This window comes from Cebidichthys violaceus, unplaced genomic scaffold, assembly GCF_023349555.1.
Source record: "Cebidichthys violaceus isolate CVI_PGR_0920_01 unplaced genomic scaffold, fCebVio1.0.p SCAF_22, whole genome shotgun sequence".
Taxonomy (NCBI): Eukaryota; Metazoa; Chordata; class Actinopteri; order Perciformes; family Stichaeidae; genus Cebidichthys; species Cebidichthys violaceus.
The window spans coordinates 226,762-249,261 of NW_027176395.1; the positions used below are offsets into that span (position 1 = coordinate 226,762).

Consider the following 22,500-nt stretch of genomic DNA (forward strand, 5'->3'; position numbering starts at 1 on the left):
AATTTAAACAATATTTGATTAGACAGAGAGCCACAATGTTTTATGATAGGTCAGTTTCTTATTTGTCTAAAATTCACGAAACAGTATTTATGTTTTATGAATACTTGCTTTCTGACACCAAGCGGAACCTTTGATCGAGGAACGGTTCCGACCCGGCTGTAAATATTGTGACACGGAGTTTTTCCACCATGCTTGTTTTCCGCTGAAGTCGCGCGATGACATTACCGGCGATGTGTACGACTTTATGTAGTGAACGTTGACGTTAAAATAGTTTGTTATATTCTACTATAGTCCGATACCAGTTAACGGAAGTTCATGTTTTAACGGTTGTGGACATTTCCGGCAAGGAGGTAGGTTGAACTTATAAACACATAACGCATTAATAACAGCTCATAACGCATTAATAACAGCTCATAATACACGTAATAACGGATTAAAACGGTGATTGTCTGCTCGAATCTCTCAAAGGTGAAGCACCCAATGCCAGACTTTATTTAAAATAAGGTGTATTTATTGTTTCTGTTGTTTTAAAATTAACATCACATTGAATATGATTCATAACCCTTACAAATACATATGCAGCTGTGCATAATTCGGCATCTGTCACAACCAGCAGACGACAGTTATTGCAGGAGATAAGAAGCTAATTTATATGAATAATTAGTTATTGTTGTGCAGATTGTGTGATTGCAAAATGTCAACATTACATCTGTGATTTTCTTCTTCCTGCTCAGCGGCGTTGACTCTTCTCTGAGCTGCCATGGAGGGTTTGGAGGAGAAGCTCAAAGGTCTGTCCATCGCTCGGCGGTGTCGCCCCGAGGAGCCCACCTACCTGCTGGACGTCGCCCTGCAGCCGGCCGGCCTGCTGGCCGTGTCCTGCTCCAACTTCACCATCCGCCTCCACAACAAGGACTCCCTGAACCTGGTGGGGGAGTGTCGGGGCCACAGCGGGCCTCTGTGTGGGGTTGTCTTCTCCCACGCCTCCCCTGACCTCCTCTACTCTGGTTCCGCTGACGGGACGGTCCGGGGGTGGGACGTCCGCCGCCCCGGTACAGAGGCGGCCCAGGTGTTTAAAAGCGACCCGGCGCACAGCTACTGCAGCTTCGACCTGAGCTGCGGCGACACGCTGCTGTGCGGCGGCACCGAGCAGGTCAACGAAGAAGACAGCTTCCTGGTGTTCTGGGACGTCAGGAAACCCGGCGGCGGGCTCCTCGGGGTGTACTCCGAGTCGCACAGCGACGACATCACACAGGTGCGCTTCCACCCTCGGGAGAACGACCGCCTGGCGTCCGGCTCCACGGACGGCCTGGTGAATGTCTTCGACCTGAGCCGGGGGGCGGAGGAGGAGGCGCTGCTGCTCACCTGCAACAGCGAATCGTCCGCCGGTTCGGTCTGCTGGTCCGGAGCCGACTACACCCGGCTGCTGTGCCTGAGCCACGACGAGGGGCTGCACCTGTGGGACCTGGGCCAGCTGGACACGGACGAGCCGCTCACCGTCTTCAGCACCTCGGACGCTCGCGGCCTGCCGCTGATGGCCGACGGCGGGGCCGTGGATTACCTGGTGGGGGGCCGGTGGCTGGAGGAGGCCCAGAAGCTGCTGGTGGTCGGCGGGATGAACGGCGGGGATCTCCACCTGATGGAGTGCGACGGCGGCGGGCTTCGTCTGCTGAGGACCCTGGAGGGAGGCCACGCCTCCACGGTGCGCTGCTTCCTGTGGGACGCGGCGGGGGAGACTCTCGTCACGGGGGGGGAGGACGCCCAGCTGCTGCAGTGGAAACCAGGGGGGGGGGAGCTCACGACGGGGAAAAGGGAGTCCATGAAGAGCGAGACCGCTTTGAGGCTCAAATCCAGACCGCATAAAAAACACGGCTACCGGAGAGAAAAGAAGGAAACTCAAAATACTGATTTGCACTGACTGATGGCTGCTCACTTCCTGTTTCACACCTCTTGTCTCAGTCTGACACGTAAACCACTACTGTGTTCTTACAGTTCATAAAGGTACATTTACATTTCACTTTTCTGAATATTCAATCGTTACCACAGACTGTTTAGAAGAAGTGGACGTAGTCGTCGTGACGTCACTCATGTTTTGAAGCCTTGAGTTCAGCATTTTGGCCGTCGCCATCTTGGTTTTTTGCAACCAGTGAACAGGAAGTGATCACATCTGGACTGAGGAGGAGTGACGTAGAGACGCCGTGTACGTTTCTGGTAGAGACCTGTCAATCACCGTGTAGCCCCGCCCCTAAAGCATCCCCTGCTTTATGGTCTATTGGTCATTTTCTCATAGACTTCTATACAACCAGAGGAGTCGCCCCCTGGTGGACACTAGAGAGAATGCAGCTTTAACACATGAAGCTTTGACTTCACTCTTCAGACCCGGAGGTTGCCTCCTGACTCCGGTTGAGAAAGTGTTTCCTGTTTCGGTGTAGACCTGTAGACTCCCAGACGGATGTTCCCGATCGGCCAATAGAAACACTTATTATTGTATAAGTGTGTTTTAAATCTATATTTTGCACGTTAACTTTACAGTCTGTGATTTCTCTGATCAATATTTATTTATTACCTGCATCAGAAGCGAGACATTTTAAATGTTATTGAACAGAGACACGATGTGACCGTTTACCTTTACATCTGGTTCACATCTTTATTCACACAGTGACATCTGATGCACTCACGTTTGCATTCACTCCTGGTATTAAAGAAACATTTTCCTGATCCAAAAAGTAGATCCAGATCCAGATTGTATATTAATACAGGGAGTAAATCTGTGGAGCAGCCATGTGTCGTCTTTCCACACCGAATACCAGTTTTAAGTTATAAAGTTAACGCTGGAAAAGTAACAAAATAAATTCCATTGATTCCAGTTACAATGCCGTAACTCGTTTGGGATGAACATGAAATACTTTTAAGGACTTTAAGTTTCCTTAAATATACAATAATAAAAGTGAACTCATTTGTCAGGAGGTCCATTATTGTGACGTGTTCCTGGTTGTGATATTTCCACTTTAAAGCTGACGTCACTGCGTCACATCCTGGGAGTCACCAGAGCCGCCCGGCTCAGCAGGATCCCGCTGAGGGAGCAGCTTTCGCTCTCAAATAGCAACGAGTGGAATAACATGATTGGCAGTGCGAGTGTGCGTCTGTGTCAGCGGTCGAACCGCAACATCTTCACTCGCACTAGAAACATTAATGGATGTTCAGTGGTTCTTTAGGGGGATTCAGGGATTATTGTTTTAATAAATCAAAGTTTAGAAACACATTGACATGGTGGTGAGAGTCATTACATTATTACATGATATTACATGAACAGAAGAGCTCATTTTATAGGAAATTCTTCTAGAGAAGATGCACTTTTATGATTTTTTTTAAAGCAAATATCCAATATTATATTAAACCCTTACTAGCAGACAATAAAATGCATTTTTTGAGCAAACAATTCTATTATTTTCATGTTTTCCACAGCAGTTGAGTATAGTATAGTTGATTACAGCAGACTATATTTCTATTCTTTTCTAGAAAGGCTGCAGAATTTGTTCTTAACTTTTCTTTGAATATAAAATATAAAAAAATGAATGAATTTGCAGACATCCGCAACTGAGCCACCCCTTCACGTCCAGACACGCACGCCCATGGACGTGCTCCAGCACCGGCTAATATTCACAGTAGACCGATATATTATAGTTATGTAACTCTTCTTCCTGCTAACACGTCCCTCTCTAATCTCGGACGCTTTGCACAGAGATCCACTCGTAACGCAGCAGCGGGCTGTAAATAAAATACAGTAAACGTGCAGTAAATGGTGGGTCAAATGCGCCGTAAATGACATAAAGTGCAGAGGAAAAGGGCTGGGCCTCGGACTGGTTCAGCCTCATTCCTGCACGCTGTGCGGAGGAGACACACGCTTCGCTTCTTCTTTTTTTTCAGCCTCCGATATATCTTTTTCCTTGTCCCTTCTCCTCCTCAACCTAACCGACGGGATTCAAAAGATTCTTTTGATTGACACCTCCTCTCGTCCAATCACAGCGCCGCGACGCCGCTCCCTTACGTCCAATCGCCGTCGTACGTCGAGTTTTAACGCGTCAAGCACGTTTTCTGTTATGTGTGTTGACAATAGGGTGAAAAAGAAACAGCCCCGAATCATAAACGAGCTAAAGGAGAAACACCAAAAATTATCCTCCCGGGGGTTTTGGGGGAAGACAAGTAATTGAATCAGGAACAGGAATGTAATTGCGTTAACTTAATCGTTTTATATATATATAGCCGTGTTTTGTTATTAATGGGAGTTTGAGGATTATTCCGTTGGAAGGAGAGAGAAAAAAAAAAAAGGTACTCGTGGGTTTTGGCTGTTTCAGGGCCAGATTTTCCTGCTGTTTTGGGGGTAAAAAAAGGCTTGTTTTGCACACCGAGCTGGAGGTTTATTAGGTAGGAAAACATAGGATAACTCCTCTGCAAGCCGTCTATCTACCGTTGCGAAACCACATAAGGATCAAGGTAAAGTACTTCGATTGGAGAAGCTAACAGCCACTCTCTCGGTCGGCTGCAGCTTGTCGGTGCTCACGGGGGTCGGGACTCGGGACAACCCAAAAAGTCTGTCTGTCAGTTAGCATTAGCATTAGCACTGAACCCCCTCTTCTCTGTATTTACATCTGGGAGATGATGGGTGATCGCCCAAGTCCGCCCAGGTAACGTTATTTTATTAGCAACACAATGTAAACAATGTTTTAATATCTTGTGTTGGCAAGAATGTACCGAAAGCTAACAAGCTAAAGCTAACAAGCTAAGGTTAGCTGACAAGCGGCTAGCTAACAAGCTAAGGCTAGCTAACAAGCTAAAAGCTACATGTTCAACTTGAGCTAACCCGCGATAGCTGTTAGCATTAACGTTAAAAAAATGCCGTTTTCTAAAATACAAACCTGGACAGCTTTCTTAAAAAAGGCTGCATTGTTGTAAAGTTAGTTGTATTAAAATGCTTTGTGTGCTCTGAAGAGACAACTAGCTAAACGATTTAAGCGTTAAATTCAGACGCTTTGTAGCGGTTAATCGGGCAGCTATCGTTAGCATGCTAGCTTGCTAGCTAACTGTCAAGTTTTGAATATTCTGCTGCTGCCAGGCCCCAACATGGCTCCTCCTAAACGGCTTCATTTTTTACCTCATGCCGCTGATGGCATAACGTTTTTACAGCTGGTAACAATGAATAAGTAACATCAGTGGATGTACTCTTTATTATGTTTGAATAAGTAACATGAAATCACTCTGAATGGATATAATCTTTATTGTGTTTAAATGAGTAATGATCTTTTTCCAGGTTGTTTAAATCAAACCTGTCCTCCTTATTATGCACACGTCTTAAACTTCATATATTATTTTAAGAACATTTCTCTCAGTGTCTTGTGTTCAGTCATGATAAATGCTGTTCTGTTACGTAATATCTCTGGTTATGGACTGTTGGTTGGACAAAACAAGACGTTTAAAAGCGTCACCAAAGACTGTAGGAACTGATGATTGTTAGTTGCAGGACATGTTTTCACAAGTCCTCAAAGTGTGTCTCAGCAGATGATGATATTCTTCATTTATTAGACTATATAGAAGCACACATGTCGTGCTGTAGCTTGAATATTGTCTCCATGGAGTTAAAGGTTGCAGTGTGAAGTCAGATTAAATTCCTCTGCCTGTTCATCTTTACGCTTGTGTCCCTACAAATCACACGGGTTTAGTGTACACAAAGTATTCAGAGTTGAAGTTTGTCTGTTTGTTTCCAGGGTTGAGCTGGGCACGTTTTTATTTGTTGCTTTGTCCTGAGACAGGTTTAAGCTTTCTTCCTGTCAAGTGAAGCCAAAGGTCAAACGTGAGGCGATAATCAGGTATATGAACTTTGACTGGCTTTGCTCCAAGATAACGAAGTCTTGACAAACTCTAAATATGTCACGTTTTGTGGTTTGTTCTAGAAAACCAACACAGTTTCAACATCTTGTCTGCTGGGATGTAAAACCAGTCAGAGAGAGAGATCGTCACCACTAGTGACGCTGGTGACACGATGATGATGATGATGATGATGAGACGTAGAAACGTAGTGATGAAGAGTGAGAGATATGAAGAGATGAGGAAGAAGTACTCAGAGTTTAAGTAAAAGTAGAAATACTCTGTTCCAGGTGAACTTTGCTAGCTTGTGGATTTTCCTCCTAATGTGATTTGAACACATAATGATGCATCTTATTGTATTGTTGATTATATTTTGTTGAATCTGCAAAGTAACAAAATAGATGTAGAGGAGTAAAAAGTACAGTATTTAGTAGCAGAAAAGGTAAATACTCAGGTGAAATACAAGTACCATGAATTATACTTAAGTGCAGTACTTGAGTAGAGTAACTGAGTAACTTTCCAACACTGACTTTTATTTTTATTTTTTTATTTCTACCTGGCCTCTGCCCTGTCAGCATGCCAGAGTCCAGGTGTGGCCTTATGCATTACATGTGATGGTATTTGCTGTGTGTGTGTGTGTGTGTGTGTGTGTGTGTGTGTGTGTGTGTGTACACTCCTAGGTTTGGTACTGTCACGCTGGTTGTTCGTCTCCAAGGTTTTTGAATCCAAAGTCTCCTGTGTTTATGATGGTTGCTGGTGTAGTTATTACCTCACTCTTATCAGGGGTGTGTGTGTGTGTGTGTGTGTGTGTGTGTGTGTGTGTGTGTGTGTGTGTGTGTGTGTGTGTGTGTGTGTAAGTTGCTGAGTTCATTTCTTCTCGACTGTGTGAACAGTGTAATTATCTCATGAATGAATCATACCAGTTTAGAAGTTGCTGTCAGATTGCAGCATTGGGTCCGTGATGGCATCAGGAGACTTTCTGAGGAAGAAGTGAGTACGAGAAGAATCTTTAGATAACATACCTGGGATTCGTGCTGATGTAATAATTAGTGCTGGGACCACTCGTCCATTTATCGGCTCCTCTAGGAAACTGATATGTGAAAAAAACAAAACCAACCTGGACTCTTGTTGTGCATTAATAACGTGTTGCTGTGATGGGCTTGACACTGGCTTGGTTCTGGCTGCAAAGTGTTTGTCTTTAACTGAGTACATTCCTCTGAGGACGGTTCCTGCGTTTGTCATGCAGGATGTAGCTCCACCTTTTGTAATTACCGATATTGAATATGAATCTGTTGCGTGTGCGTAGTGTTATAGCTCTAGAAGTGAGTCTGTGTGGAGTAATAGATAATAACCATACTCTTTTATTTGTCCTTAAGAACGTCAGTGGTCCAATCAAACCTGTCCTCCTCATTATGCACACGTCTTGAACTTCATATACTGTTCAGTCATGATAAATGCTGTTCTGTTACGTAATATCTCTGGTTATGGACTGTTGGTTGGACAAAACAAGATGTTTAAAAGCGTCACCAAAGACTGTAGGAACTGATGATTGTTAGAGGGAGGACACTTTAGAGGAAAGTCCTCAGTGTGTCTCAGCAGATGATGATGATATTCTTCATTTATTGGACTATATAGAAGCATACATGTCGTGTATGTAGCTTGAATATTGTCTCCATGGAGTTAAAGGTAGAAGTTAAAGGTGTGAAATCAGATTAAATTCCTCTACCTGCTTGTTCATCTTTACGTTTGTGATCCTGGTTTAGTGGACACCAAGTATTCAGAGTTAAAGTTCCTCTGGTTTTTGCAGCTCTTGTGATTTTTTTACCTTTGGACTAGAGATCCCTGAGCTTTCTCTTTATTTCTTTATCTCTCGTGTGTGTGTGTGTGTGTGTGTGTGTGTGTGTGTGTGTGTGTGTGTGTGTGTGTGTGTGTGTGTGTGTGTGTGTTTTCATGTACGCGTTTGTCCCTCTACACTTATGCCTATTTGTTGACTTCCTGTCGAAACGGCAGCTCCCTCCCTCCTCTTCCTCCCTTTTCTGTTGCCCCCTCCTCTCTCCTTCCTCCTTGTTCTTTAATCCCACCCTCCCTAAAGCCTGTTTGGATGTCATCTGGTCTCTTATGTAAGAGAGGAACGGCTCTGGTTGCCGTACGCCTGACCGGCCGCCGTCGTCTTGCTCCCCCTCGTGTGTTGTGGTTGCACTGGAGTGTTTTTCGCCATTAGCCGTCTAGTCGGAGAGGAAGAGAGACAGAGAGGGAGAGAGAGAGAGAGAGAGAGAGAGAGAGAGAGAGAGAGAGAGAGGGACTGATGGTTATTAATGGGGATTCCAGTGCCCCTTTGCACAGGTAAGCCCGGCTCCAGTTTGCTTAAAGATTTTCTGAAGGGAGAATGATTGTAGTTCTTCTACAGGTGGTGGAAGCATTAACAATCATCGGTAGCTCCTCAAGTATCCGTTGTTGGTGCTGACGGTGCTGAGAGTCGTCTCTGGCCGATGGAGACGTACGTCTTCACCGACGCGTCCTCGAACGCAGCAGACGGAGTTCCTTTGATCTGAATAAAGCCGCCCGGCTGCGTTAACGTCGTCCTCGTAGAGATTTAAAGTTGTATCACATAGGTGAGGGTTGTGTTTCTAAACCTGCTGGCTTAGTTTATATATATATATATATATATATATATATATATATATATATATATATATATATATATATATATATATATATATATACACACACACACACACACACATTGGAGAAGCTGCAACGAGACTAAAACTATTATTTGAATAGTTAAATTTTCTGGCCATCCACTAGTGAATTAACCAGCTAGTTGTTTCAGCTCTGTGTCTCTTCTTAAAGCCATGGTTTGGAACAGGAAGTCTCCCGTGTAGCCTGTGAACTTCATTTAGTTTCTGGGATATTTGACTTCAGCTGCTGAAATAGTGGATCGAGCTGCTTCCAGGAATAACAACCTGCTTGTCCCGAAGGTGTGGACCAGTGTGCCGTGAGCTGGAGATAATCTCAGGCTGAAGGTGGTTCTCAGAGGCTCCCGTCCTGCTTCGCCTGCTCTTCGTTGTGTTTTCACTCAGGCCTGAAGATGCTTTCGGATAGCATTTTGAATATCTCTGTGCCAAAGTTTTGAACGGCAAAACTGTCAACTAGCGAAGCCGATGTACAATTCATTTGATGTGTTGTCGCCACGCAGCAGGATTCACAGATTAATGGTGAATTGGCACAGCCGCGATGAGACGGATTGGTGTTTCCCCGCCGTGGTGCTGCTCGTTAGCAGCTGTGTGCTCATGAGAGAGCAGGCAGTGAGCGGCTTTGACGGACGACTCTGTTCTCTACATGGAATTGGTTTTGCCGTCTGTGAATCTGTGGTCCGTAGGTTGTAGCAGTGAATCCCCTGAGCTCTACTTAATACTGGACTTTAGACATGTTTAGGGCTTTGTATTGGTTTTCTGATAAAACTATGCAAAGATATTTAATTTATAATTCTATAAAACAGCAAATCCTCACCTTTTTATGAGATGCTGATGTTAATAATTATTTAATAATGTATTGAAATGATGTCTGCAACTAATTGCTGCAGCTCCAGACATGTTGGCATTAATCATGTTTGGTTGCGTTGCTCAGTGAAGACTTTAAGGGGCTTTTATTGTGAAGGCCAGAGCAGCAGGAGGAGACACAACTGATGTGTTTGTTGGAGGAATGGAGTTGTTGCTGTTATGGGTGCAGATTACGGAGCCTCCATGTTATTCTTTTATTATAATAATATAAGTCTCAGCCAAATGTAAGACTTCCTGTTTTCCCTGTTAGATCGGTGGATTCGGGGCGTCGTCTCTCTCTGATGTGTCCCACTGGTCGCTTAAGCTGTGACTGTCCTCTAGCTCTCCTCACTCTCTGTGGTCGGCTTTGATTGCGATCGTCCTCCTGTCTCTGTCTCTCAGCATCGTCGGCCTGTAACCGCGCAGACGGATGCGATGCTACTCTGCAAACATTAATCACATTTATTTAACACTGCAGAGTCCTGGACATGATGATGGATGGGCTGTGCAGCCTCAGGCGGCTTGTAAAGAGGCTTCCACTGTCTGCTGGTGTCCTCCGTCTCCTCAGGCAGCAGTGTGTGTGTGTGTGTGTGTGTGTGTGTGTGTGTGTGTGTGTGTGTGTGTGTGTGTGTGTGTGTGTGTGTGTGTGTGTGTGTGTGTGTGTGTGTGTGTGTGTGTGTGCGTGCGCGCGCGCGCGCGTGCGTGTGTCCACTCTGTTGTCCACGAGGCCTGGTGGACACACTGTACGGCTGCCTGTGTGACTTTGAGAGGGAGCTGTAGAGCAGCAGAGTGCGGCCTGCGGCGCGTCTCTTTCACGTCTTCTATTCTTGCGTAATGAGTCCTGCTGGAGTCTCTCCTTGGTTTCTACTCCGGCCTTTTGCGTCATCCGGCTGAGTTGTTGTGGACATCGGTGTCTCCAGTTAAAGAGTGAGAGAATAGTTCTTGTGACAGATGAGCCTTCAGGCCGCGGCTCATGACATGTAGTTGGGTGTTGAATAGTGTGACTTCTGCTGCGGCTCTGTGTCAAGACGTAATCAGCGGCGAACACTCAGCCGGCCGACGCTTCCTCCACTTCCTCTCGCTGTGGCGACGCCTCGCAGCCGAAACTCCATTGTTGTGGGTAGAGTGTGTGTGTGTGTGTGTGTGTGTGTGTGTGTGTGTGTGTGTGTGTGTGTGTGTGTGTGTGTGTGTGTGTGTGATGGTCTGTTGGCAGGTAGGAAGGTGGTGTGTTTTGTGTACTGTAACTAAATGGAGCTCCATGCTGGGACAATGAGGCGGTCTGCTGTGGCTGCACTGGTTTGTTGTGAGGCTAATAAAGCGCTGGAGGAAGGGGGGCTGATGGAGTTGGGGGGGTGGGGTGGGGGGTGTGTTTGTTTTCTTTTTGCTTCCTTGAACTCACAACCAAAACAAAGCCCGTGGCTGTGGAGCTGCATGATAATGGATCAAAATGTGTGATTTGATCAACAATAATAATAATTTAATCTGCGTACTCATGGACCCATAAGACAATGTGGAATAATCATATTAATGAATAATAAGATTATGTCCAATTATAGAAACTTAAGCTTATTACAATTGGCTGAATTTTTTTTTTATAGATTTAATAATATTCAAAAATATTGAAATAATGTCTATAATAAGAAAGAACTCCAAATAAAACCCTCTTGTTATGAAAATAACAGTGTTGAAATACCATTTTCATAATAATGAGTTGAGTTTGAATAATGAATCAAATAGTTTCACAATTTATCGATTCTTTTTAGTCATAGTGTGTTTGATATTGAACACTTGGAGGCTCCTAACATTCTGCTGTCCCTTGTTTTGGTGTCTTTACATGAACTGGAGCTGCTTCATGTGTGTCTGACATCCTGAAACTGATTGAAGTCCAGCTGCAGTCGAGTAAAGCTGTCGGTTCTCTGTGGTTAATCTGTGCCCTCAGTGAACCGAGCGCTCTCTGAACGCATGTCTAATGTGATCGTGTTAACCCCCCCCCCGTGTGTCTCTCCCAGCAGGGCTATGTCCTCGGCAGCCACCACGTCTCCATCTGTGGACAAAGTGGACGGATTTTCACGGAAGTCTGTCAGGAAGGCCAAGCAGAAGCGGTCGCAGAGCTCGTCCCAGTTCCGCTCTCAGGGCAAACCCATCGAGCTCACGCCCTTACCACTGCTCAAGGGTAAGTGTGTGTGTGTGTGTGTGTGTGTGTGTGTGTGTGTGTGTGTGTGTGTGTGTGTGTGTGTGTGTGTGTGTGAGAGAGAGAGAGAGAGACAGACACAACGCATCCAAACACTAACATTGAGTAGCTGTGAAAGTACTCACATTCCGTTGGTTATGGCACACTTACATTTTTAATTGTGAATTAAAGTTGATCTTAAAGTACCTCGTAGATATCCGTGGTGCCTTCACTGCCTCACAAAATCACCGTAAAGCACATTTCACAATAGAGCACCTTTTTTAAGCAGGTGTGACCTAAAGTGAGCTTCGTCCTTGGACAACCACATGAAGAATAACGTCCTCTCAAATCACCTTCTGTTGCATGTGAAATATTCTGCGTATTTTTTTATTATTTTTTTGCAGAATTCTACACAAATCTCCTTGAAATATTTGGTGTCTTTAAAGACTTAAGGATCGCCAGTAGATGTGTTGTTTTGCAGTGGATTAGCAGCACCTCTCCCCACAGGTTGTCCTTTGAACACGTGAACCAGGTTCTCTGTGCAGCTCTGCACAGAGACGCCGTCGTTTTGAGCCCAGAGGTTCTTGTGAAACCGGTGCAGCGGTGACCAGAGCTGCTGAACCTGAGCCGGTTATTTCTGTTTGTTAGAATCTCGCCGTGTCTGTCTGACAGTAGATGATCACGATGATCACACGGGGCGGTGCTGCCGCCTGTGTCACCGATGTAGAGAAACCATGTCGGTTCATCTTTTAAATGTTCATGTCAGACATTCACCACGTGCACATGTAGCCTCGTGAGCTCGCTGTATGGATTCACTGATCGAACACTGATACGTTTCATCGTCTTTAAGATACGCCAACGTCCTCTTTGCTAAACATCCAGACTGTGGGAGCGGTGCTAGCGGCGTTAGCGAGCCGTGCCATTGACTCGTCTATGAGCGGTGCTAGCGGCGTTAGCGAGCCGTGCCATTGACTCGTCTATGAGCGGTGCTAGCGGCGTTAGCGAGCCGTGCCATTGACTAGTCTATGAGCGGTGCTAGCGGCGTTAGCGAGCCGTGCCATTGACTAGTCTATGAGCGGTGCTAGCGGCGTTAGCGAGCCGTGCCATTGACTAGTCTATGAGCGGTGCTAGCGGCGTTAGCGAGCCGTGCCATTGACTAGTCTATGAGCGGTGCTAGCGGCGTTAGCGAGCCGTGCCATTGACTCGTCTATGAGCGGTGCTAGCGGCGTTAGCGAGCCGTGCCATTGACTCGTCTATGAGCGGTGCTAGCGGCGTTAGCGAGCCGTGCCATTGACTCATCTATGAGCGGTGCTAGCGGCGTTAGCGAGCCGTGCCATTGACTCGTCTATGAGCGGTGCTAGCGGGGTTAGCGATACGATTACAGCGTTGAAACGGTTTGTTTGTCGGTGAAAATGGGCGACAACTCCCCAAGACTCGGGCCGAGCTCCCAGTGTCTAAAGTGAAGGGGGGGGGTGTAGCCTCTAGACTAGCCACAACCTAGCTCTCTTAAGGTTAAGCTCACCTTTTTAAGTTAGACCAGCTCACCAGCATTGACCAGCAGCCCTCAGGTTTAGGACCACTGTCCTTGATTTAAGCAGATTTCTGTATTTTTACGGCATGTTTTTGTGACGTTTTGTTATTTATTTGGCACTGGAGATGGCACCGTGCTCCATTGTCTCTGACTTGTCAGTTAAGGAATGCCGGTGTGTTAATAAGCGGTGTATTGTACATAATTGGGCGATGCTCGGTATGCACTTGGGCGTAGTAATACACAATGAGACACCTCCACGTTTCACACTGACGTTGACAGCAGGAATGCTGCCACACAGAAACCAGACGGATCCGTCATCTGCGTGAAGAGTTTTAATGGAAAACCACTTCCTGGTTCCTTTCTCAGGGCGGGGCTTATAATCAGGAGCCCTGAGCTGTGTTTATATACTACAGTGGGTGTATTTGTGTGTGTGTGTGTGTGTGTGTGTGTGTGTGTGTGTGTGTGTGTGTGTGTGTGCTGTCCTTATGCAAACCTCTACGTTCGTACGAGCACACCTGACCTCCACCCTCTAGTCACACAGAGGTCCTGTTGACCTCAGCAGAAGTACACACGGTTTGATGAAGAAGAATTGTTGGAGAGAACCACGGTTCCTCGAGAGCACGATGTCTCGTTTCTGCTTCATTACAGAAACTGGTTTTGGTAAATGCAAAACCAGTTTGAAAATTCATGTAATATTTTATACAAAAAAAGTTAGTATAAATTACTATAACATTAATATGCATCATCAACGATCAACAGATCTGTGAATCAACAAGTGCTGCTGCTCTGTTCCCGCGGAGACGCTCTGTGCCGCGTGAACACGGTGCTCTGTGTGGCGCTGCGAGGCTGCTGCTGGATGTGGAGGCCGATGTGAAAGTTTATTATCCTGTTTTATTCACGTTAATCTGCGCGATGAGCTGAGAGTGGTGGAGTCTGCAGCTCAGCTCTCAGACTGAGCTTGAGGCTCATGGAGGACTTTGAGAGGAGACTCTCTCTGCTTTGACCAGGTGTAGCGTTTGGAAGCTTCTCTGTTTTTAGATTTGCTTCTGCTCAGGAAGAAAGACATTTAATGTGCCAAGCCGTTCCCTTTTTTTTTTTTTTTAACGACGTCCGGTCAACGAGCGACCTTGTCTCTCTCGCTCGGTGACGGTTCTGTGGAACGAGTACGTGATTTAAAAACCTCGCTTGTTCCTCCTCAATTGAAACTCAAGAAAGACAGGAAGAGGTGTAGGAATGTGAAAAGCTTTGGCCTGTGTGGGACTCAAATTTAGTCTCACGTTAGAATCAAATCATGACCGTAAATATGATATGAATTATATTGTTATTAATAGCTTGTGCAGAGAAACATAGACCAGACGGCAACACTACCGCTGAAGATCGCGATCTATTGGCTGAATGGAATATAATATTAATAAGCGTGTTTCTCAATTCCCTGGACGATAAGAGTCGTTGGGGTCTACGTCTCTGGAGACCTTCCGTCTGGTCACAAGACCACCACGCTCACCTCCGACTGCATATCTAAACCAAGTGGAAGAACGAGGGATGAGTTCTCCTCCTCCGCTCGTCTGCTGTGAACTTTTGAAGTCACGGATGAACGTCAGACTCTCTGTTGATCAGAGGAGGAGGCTCACCTCGGACGACCGTAACACACGTGTGGCCTTCAGGCTCTCCTACCTCTGGAGCTCCTCTGCTCTCTCAGCGTCGTGTGACTGAGGGAGCGGTGTGTCTGTGTTACACCAGCGTCCAGGGAAAGAGGTCAGGGACGTATACCTTTCTGTTTTTAAGATTGTTCTTTTTTACAATTCTATTTTTATTTGTTTCCTCCGTCGTTCTTTTAGATCAAAGATTCTTTTGTTGTTGTTTCCTGTAAATGCTCTGCAGACACGTCTGCTCTTCCGTTTGAAGTCGACGTTCTCCTGCTGTGAATACAGAGCTGCAGGATTTCTCGGCACTGTTTTGATTCATAAGGAAGATGCATCTTTTATTTCTACGCCGCTTTAATAAAGAAAGAAAAAAACAAAAAAAACAAAGCATGACATCCGCTGTTTCTGCAAAAAAAGGATTTCCTGTTTTCTTGCTTTCCATTCATTTTTCAATAGGCGTAGAGGATGTTATCAGTGAGCGAGGCAGCGAGACGGGATTCTTATTTTTCTGTATTTTCCAGCCACAACTCAACAAAAACAAAACAAACCTCTCCGGCTTGTTCTTCACTTCATTCTCCTGTTGAGATGCAAATTCATTTATCGTTCTCATGGAGGAAGCTGCTTTTCTCTCTCTCTCTGTCTCTGTCTCCCTGTCTCTCTCTCTCTCTCTCTCTCTCTCTCTCTCTCTCTCTCTCTCTCTCTCTCTCTCTCTGTCTCCCTGTCTCCCTGTCTCTCTCTCTCTTTGTGTCTCTCTCTGCCTCTCTTTCGCTTTATCTCTCTCTCTCTCTCTCTTTATCTCTCTCTCTGTCTCTGTCTGTCTCTCTCTCTCTTTATCTCTGTCTCTGTCTCTCTCTCTCTCCTTATCTCTCTCTCTGTCTGTTTCTGTCTCTCTCTTTTTCTCTCTCTCTCTCTCTCTCTCTCTGTCTCTCTCTCTCTTTATCTCTCTCTCTGTCTCTCTCTCTGTCTCTGTCTCTCTCTCCTTATCTCTCTCTCTGTCTGTTTCTGTCTCTCTCTTTTTCTCTCTCTCTCTCTCTCTCTCTGTCTCTCTCTCTCTGTGTCTCTCTCTCTCTCTCTCTCTCTGTCTCTCTCTCTCTCTCTGTCTCTCTCTCTGTCTCTCTCTTTTTCTTTCTTCCTCTTCATTTCCATAATCTCTCCGCGTTCGCCTCCCGCCTTGAGGTACACATGTACACATCAGCAGTAGAGGTGGGCGTGCATCTGGGCAGCTGTGCTGGGAAAGCACATCATCAAGATGCACAAATTGCATCTTTTCCCCCTCCTCTTCTTCTTCTTCTTCCTCCTCTTCTTCTTCCTCCTCCTCCTCGTGGGTTAGTCACCGTCACAGGTCAGACTTCAGCCAGAGAATGACGAGCAGGGTCTCGGTGAAGCTCGGTGGCTTACATAAAGCCTGCCGTTCTCAGACGTTTTTTCAGAGGAAGACCAGGAGGGCGCAGCTTCCTCGGAGGGGGGAGATCCTCGGGCAAAAGGATGACGCACGCTGGAGGAATTCTCACAATAGACCCAGTAGATTTTCACTTCATACCAAAAACCAACGCCCCTGTGTTCAGCAGAGAGTTTTGGTCCTGTATTTACAGGACCAGGATGGACCTCGAACTGTACTGAAATCCAGGTCTCAGATTGACAAAATCCCAGAGCTTCTTTAGTGCCTGGCTTCACGGCGTTGAGTGACTTGAGGCTGTAGAACGGGTCAGACGTGTGGTTTATTCTAACTACGAGGCTTTTTCTTCCTTCAGCTCCGTCTCGAGGTTTAGTGTGAAAGCTTATCGATAAAGCCGCGACCTTTACAGTCCAGTCAATCCGAGAGACTCTGACGTCACGGTGAACGAGCTCAAACAAGCTGCTCGCTGCCGGCTGTGTTGACACCACCGGTTTGGTGTTGTGTCTGAAACCAACATCCTGTTCACAACATCCAACAAGTGTATAATTAACAAGAGAACCCCGGGACTGTGTGTCGGCCGTGTTGTGGTTCAGTGCTGCAGTACGTTAGGACCTCAGTCAGGATGAAACGGACTCATTCAGTTTATTTAAAAGTTAGGTTTATCGGTCTTTGTCCAGTCTCTCACTGGGGGTTCAGGACCAATAAACGTGCTGCTGGACCTCTAATGTGTAGACCTGGATGTCGGCTGGTTGAACTTTAACCCCTGACCCGGACCGTTTCCTCCATTTCCTGTTTGCAAACTCAAACAAGTGTTCTCAAACCGGCGTTGAGTCTCGCAGCGGTAACCAGCGTAGCGAGGCTCTACTTCCTGTCACGTGATTGGACAACGCAGCGTGACGTCTCGTTGCGTTTTCTCCAGAAGTTGATTTCAACTTGTTGCCGGCGTTCTCTTTCCTTGCGCCGTCCCCCGTGGTCTCCACCGCCGCAGTCTAAACGCACCACCTACATTCAAATGAATGGGAGGACCGACGCTTTCACCAACTACTGGCCAACTGCCCTTGAGCAAGGCCCTCAGGTTGAACAGGTTGAAGGGTTTCTGTGCTGCCGTTACTGGAGCATGTGTGTGGAGAGAAGTTTCCTCTAAAGTAATAAACATGAAGAAGAAGACGGGAGGAAATTTTGGCAGCCAGCTCCTCCGGTTAGCAGAAGAGTTGGCATAGCAACAAACGGGCATCACACGGTGTTCATATTCCGTGGTGTGAGAAGAGTCTGATCTGTGAATGTACAGGAGGAATCATATCCTCTCATTTACATACATGTCACAGTTGCTGCATAGCTTAAGCTTCTGTGAGGGTTTCCACGGAGATGGAGCAAGGAATGCAAACAGGAGAGAGGGAGGGAGGGAGGAGGAGGAGGAGAGAGGAACGAGGAGAGAGGGACGAGGAGAGAGGGAGGAAAAACATATCATCTCCTCATGTTTATCCCAAATTTCTTTATATACAAAAAATGCATATATATATATATATATATATATATATATATATATATATATATATATATATATATATATATATATATATATATATATATATGAATGCAAACCACTAAAAACAGAAAAAAACTCCATTGATGGATTCCTTTAATTAAAGTCACATATCAAGTCCTCTGTTGCATTGTGGGTCTGTTGCTTCAGGCCTTTCACCAGCTCTGTTCTGAACACATGAAGAGAACAAAGCTCAATGATTTTTGTTGTTCCTCCTAAAATGTGTCCATTGTTACGTTATTTACGGTAGCATCACAGCTTCCAGTTTCTAAATGCTCTTTGCAAACCCCCGCCAACTTCATAGAAGCACAGGATTATATGGCTATATTCATTTATGTACTAATAATAGATCGATTTTATGAGCCAACGCACACCTGAACTCCTACAGAAGACTTGAACCAATGCGTTTAAGGCCGTTATCCAACAGGAAACAGAGCCTTTGTACTTTAATGTACAGTTGTCATGCTGATGAACTTAAAGGGAGGCTTTGTAGTCCGTGTGAGGAGAGGAGAAAGATGTCCTCCTCCTGTGACCGGAGTGTTCTCCTCCCAGCTTTCCTGGAGGATTCTCTCCTCTCCCTCCACGCTGACGTCTCTCTGTGGCACAAACATGACCACCGCCGCCCTGAAGACCACACGTCTGCCTTCAGCAGCGCCGTGGAGACAAACCCCCCCCCATGCGGCCGAGCGTGTCGTCGGCGTTTCTGACCCAAATTAGTTTCTCCTCATGTCTCCGGCTCACGTCCACCTCGTGAAGGAGGACTGATCCGTCTCTGACCTCTCTGGGCAAAAAAAAAAAAAAAAAAAAAAAAAAAAGAAGACGAGAGAGGAGCAGAAAATAGAAGGAAAGCGAGAGACTTGAGATGAAGCCCACCACCGTGCCGCCTCGTCCTCCCTCCCCTCAGGAGAAACCTGATCCACGAGGTGTCTCTTTACATTCTCCCAGCCCCACTCGCTACAAACAAGCCCACAAGAAGGAGCTTCAGTGGTCCACATGTTTGGCTCAGAGCGGCTCACACCGCAACGTCCATGACTGTCGGTTTCTACCGTTGTTGGTGCCGAACAGGGAGAGGAAACCTGATTAAGTGAGTGACTGTGTGTGTGTGTGTGTGTGTGTGTGTGTGTGGGGGGGGGGGGGGGGGGGTTGTGTGTTAAAGTTAGCCTCTGCTGTCAAGGACTGTGTGTTTGTGTGAGGCAGATGGAAAGGTAGACTTAAAATGGACCGGGAATGGTAACAGAAGACAAGTGTTTCTGAGCTGGCGGAGAGGAGGGTGGAAAGTTCACAGGTGGACTGAGAACATTTTGTGACTCACGTGGAGGACGGTGTTTGTTTTGAGTGGTTCTTTGAGTGGTTCTGAATGGGAACCGGGACTTCATGAAGGAATAAGTGTTGGGCCCGCTGAGCTTCTATCTGGGTTGCAACTACTGATCGTTTTCATGATCAGTTATGCTTTTTTTTATTGATGAATGGAAGTCTGTAACACGTCTGGAAACATGGAAGTCATACTAGCTAAGCGCAGGGTTGGACTTCCAACAAGACATTTCATTTACTTTGATGTAAAACAGAGACTCACACTTCTGAGAAGCTGCTACCAGACGATGTTTGACAGGTCCGAACTCTAGAATAAGTAAAGGGAGAACAAGTCTTCTCTAGATCTGCCATAATCAATAAAATCCAAACCAGCTGGAATCCACCCCAGCGTTGTGGATCAGCGTGTACGGATGGAGACGCTAACATGTCCACGTGTCTTCTTTGTGTTCAGAGAGTGTTGCGTTGGCCCAGGTGAAGGACGGGTGCCTCCTTACCTGTTCTCTTCTTGTTGAGTTTTGCCCGGTGGACCTCCTGCTACGCGAGTCCTAGAGAGCGACCCGGTTCCTGCCTCTGCTGGGCTCGTGAACGCGGTCTTTGTGTGAAACCAGGTCCCAGGTGATCGGTCCTCGCTGCTGCAGCGGTTGAGTTTCGGACTCTGAGCGGATGCTCTCTCGAGTCTCGCTGGTCTTTTTACAGGCTGGCTTTCATGTGACAGTGTAAAATAAACAGAAACCCTGTAAACATCCGATGTGTTTCTGAAGCAGACGAATGATTATCAACTGTTTTTTTATTATTATTATTATTGTTTTAAAGGATGGCGTCTGTCCACCAACGCAACAAGCCTCACTATCACACACAGCTGAAGGCTGAGGAGAACCCTTCACTGCGGGAGTGTCGGAGATGTTTTTAACTTATTGATCGCTCACGGGACGGTTCAGGGAACCTCTGACCCCGCTGAGTGTTCACACCACACTCCAGCAACAAAAAGGGCAAATTTAGAGGAAGAAGAGGAGGAAGAGGAAGAAGGCCTAAGCAGCTGGGTTTAAGTGCTGGAGGGCTTTTTATCTGAAGGTGTTCTTTAGGGTTACTGGTGTTCAATGTGCTCCAGGGCACTCTTAAAGGATAGCTTCACAATTATGCCGTTTATATTGCCATAAAGAGATTCCTTCCTAATACACTTTTGAATAAATGTTTTTGCACAGAATAAGATCTGTGTATTGTAGGAAGGGCCGGTATGAACGTAAGGAATAACTACAGAAAGAAAACACTTTCATTGTTCTTAGAAGCACTTTTGCTTTCGTTTCCAAATCCACCCTTCTTAAGGCAGAAATGAGAAGGTTTCAGTTATTTAGTTGCCCGTCGTCGGTGGAGCTTCCTGCTGCGTTTGCTCTCATTAGCAGCTTCCAGGAGTCTCATAGTTTGTCCCAGTGAGAGACGTAAATCCAGACGTTCAGCACCTGCGACACCTTGTTACCTGAACGCGGGAGTGAAAGTGACTCTGGAGCTCCGCAGCTCCGCCATCTGCCGCGTTGTTGGCTGCGGTCTCCGGGAGCAAAGTTTACCCAGAATGCCCGCACGCGTTAATGATTGACAGCAGCCTGGCGCCGCGCAGGGCCGCTTATATGAGACCCGAGAACACGGCTGGATTGTATCTCAGTCATGGAACGTATATTTATATGTCGCAGGTCTTCTGTTACGCACAGGACTAACGGCGTCATACGCAGCTCTGACCAGCAGCTCATGGTGAAAACGAATCGCTCGATTGTTGTGTGAATCTGAGTAACGAATAGTTTGAAGCTTCATTCATAATGTTGACTTTAGAATTCAACATTCGTCTGTTGCAGATAGAGATCAGGCTACGCTAACAGCATTAGTGTTGTACTATTTGTATAATTCGGTTCACTTTGTGGCGGCTGCTGCTGCTGCTGCTGCTGCTGCGTACGATTGTTTCCACTCGTGATCCAGAAGAGCGCCGGAGCTTTACAGCCGTCAAAGTCGACGTTTATTCAACAAAATGACTATTATAATAATAATATGTGACGATAGACTTTCAAAGCTTCATTCCAAAACACTCGATAGAAGCTTTGAGTGTAAAGAAATAAATAAAACCCTAATGTTTTAGCTTTTACTGCTGTCTAATAATTGTGGCTAAAAGTGTGTGTGTGTGTGTGTACGTGTGTGTACGTGTGTACGTACGTCAACACAGAGATCTGCATGGACAGCTGATGGCGGCCATGTTGCCGGGTCACGTCTGTCTCCCTGTCGTCGTCGTTGTTTTGTCAGAACAGATGTTATGACAGTCAGCGTTTATCATCTCCTCTCTGTAATCCTTTATGTAATGTTCAACCCCAGTGGCTTATGGGGCCCCAGTAGCGACAGCAGTGGCTGCTGGGAAAACATGACACGCAGTTTCTGTTTGGATGGAGATGCTTTACATACAGTATGTGTTTACATATCTACATATTTACACCTCTGTTCAAACGACAAAGCAACGGTTTCATTGTGTCTAATGTGGATTATGTTGGGAGTAAAAACATGAATGAATCTCCAAGAAAGAATATCGTGTTATGTTTTAATCTACGCTCTACTTTGATATCTTCAAGAACACAACTATCGACTCCTCCATTGACCAACGACATAAAGGCTGCTCGCCTGTTTCCGGGTAAATAAGGTTAATTAGAAGCCACCAGCAGGAGGTATGAGAGCAAAGGTCTCACCCACAGAGCCGTGACATTCCTCAGCAACACGTCCTCCTGGTCCACCAACCTACACCTCCTCTGTTCAGACCTCTTCAGTGTGTGTGTGTGTGTGTGTGTGTGTGTGTGTGTGTGTGTGTGTGTGTGTGTGTGTGTGTGTGTGTGTGTGTGTGTGTGTGTGTGTGTGTGTGTGTGTGTGTGTGTGTGTGTGTGTGTGTTCACATACATTACACCGTAATGTCTCTCTCTCTCTCTTTCTTTCTTTCTCTCTGTCTGTCTTTCTGTCTCATTATCGTCTCTCTCTCTCTCTCTCTCTCTCTCTCTCTCTCTCTCTCTCTCTCTCTCTCTCTCTCCTGCTGTAACTCAAGCCCGCTCACTGCTTTTATAGATGGGGGGTTTTCCCCTTTACACTGTGTGTGTGTGTGTGTGTGTGTGTGTGTGTGTGTGTGTGTGTAACAGTAGAACCTAAGAATAGTGACGCACGGCAGGGAAGTATTTTCCTTTTGATAAAGACCAAAGTAACTTCTGTAGTTGTGATACAGCCAGAACTAGATACATGTCGGGGGGGAACCCTGTCCTGAAAAGCATCATGATCAGGGTAGAAAAAAACAATATTTTTTATATTTACATACAAAACAGAACCATTTGTTTTGCTTCGCTTCATTGTGTTTTATGGGGCAAATACCTTGAATTTGAGGGAAATGTTTTATCCTTAACATTCATGATTATTATCACCATAGATCGTTACTGTATTAATCCCACAAGGGGACATTTTGTCCCTTAAAGCAACGTCTACTTGTGGACGCTTT

General features: G+C 45.9%; 2 protein-coding genes across 8 annotated transcripts in view; both read left to right on the forward strand.

Annotated features, from left to right (window-relative positions):
* The first annotated feature begins 208 nt into the window (after nucleotides 1-208).
* Nucleotides 209-3,389, forward strand: wdr89 (WD repeat domain 89). Its single transcript, XM_068717784.1, has 2 exons — nucleotides 209-350; nucleotides 735-3,389. Exon 2 carries the CDS (start codon nucleotides 761-763, stop codon nucleotides 1,913-1,915), a length of 1,155 nt encoding a protein of 384 aa, XP_068573885.1. The 5' UTR covers nucleotides 209-350; nucleotides 735-760; the 3' UTR covers nucleotides 1,916-3,389.
* Nucleotides 3,390-4,088: 699 nt separating this feature from the next.
* Nucleotides 4,089-22,500, forward strand: part of ppp2r5eb (protein phosphatase 2, regulatory subunit B', epsilon isoform b) — a 36,146-nt gene continuing 17,734 nt past the window's right edge. The window contains exons 1-2 of one of the 7 annotated variants that reach the window (XM_068717546.1): nucleotides 4,089-4,682; nucleotides 11,411-11,574. In XM_068717546.1, coding sequence (XP_068573647.1) covers nucleotides 4,654-4,682; nucleotides 11,411-11,574 — 193 coding nt within the window. In that variant the 5' untranslated portion in view covers nucleotides 4,089-4,653. Of the gene's footprint in view, nucleotides 4,683-6,726; nucleotides 6,850-7,973; nucleotides 8,203-11,410; nucleotides 11,575-22,500 lie in introns of those variants that run through there. The other 6 variants (XM_068717549.1, XM_068717550.1, XM_068717551.1 and 3 more) reach the window with 6 other exon arrangements.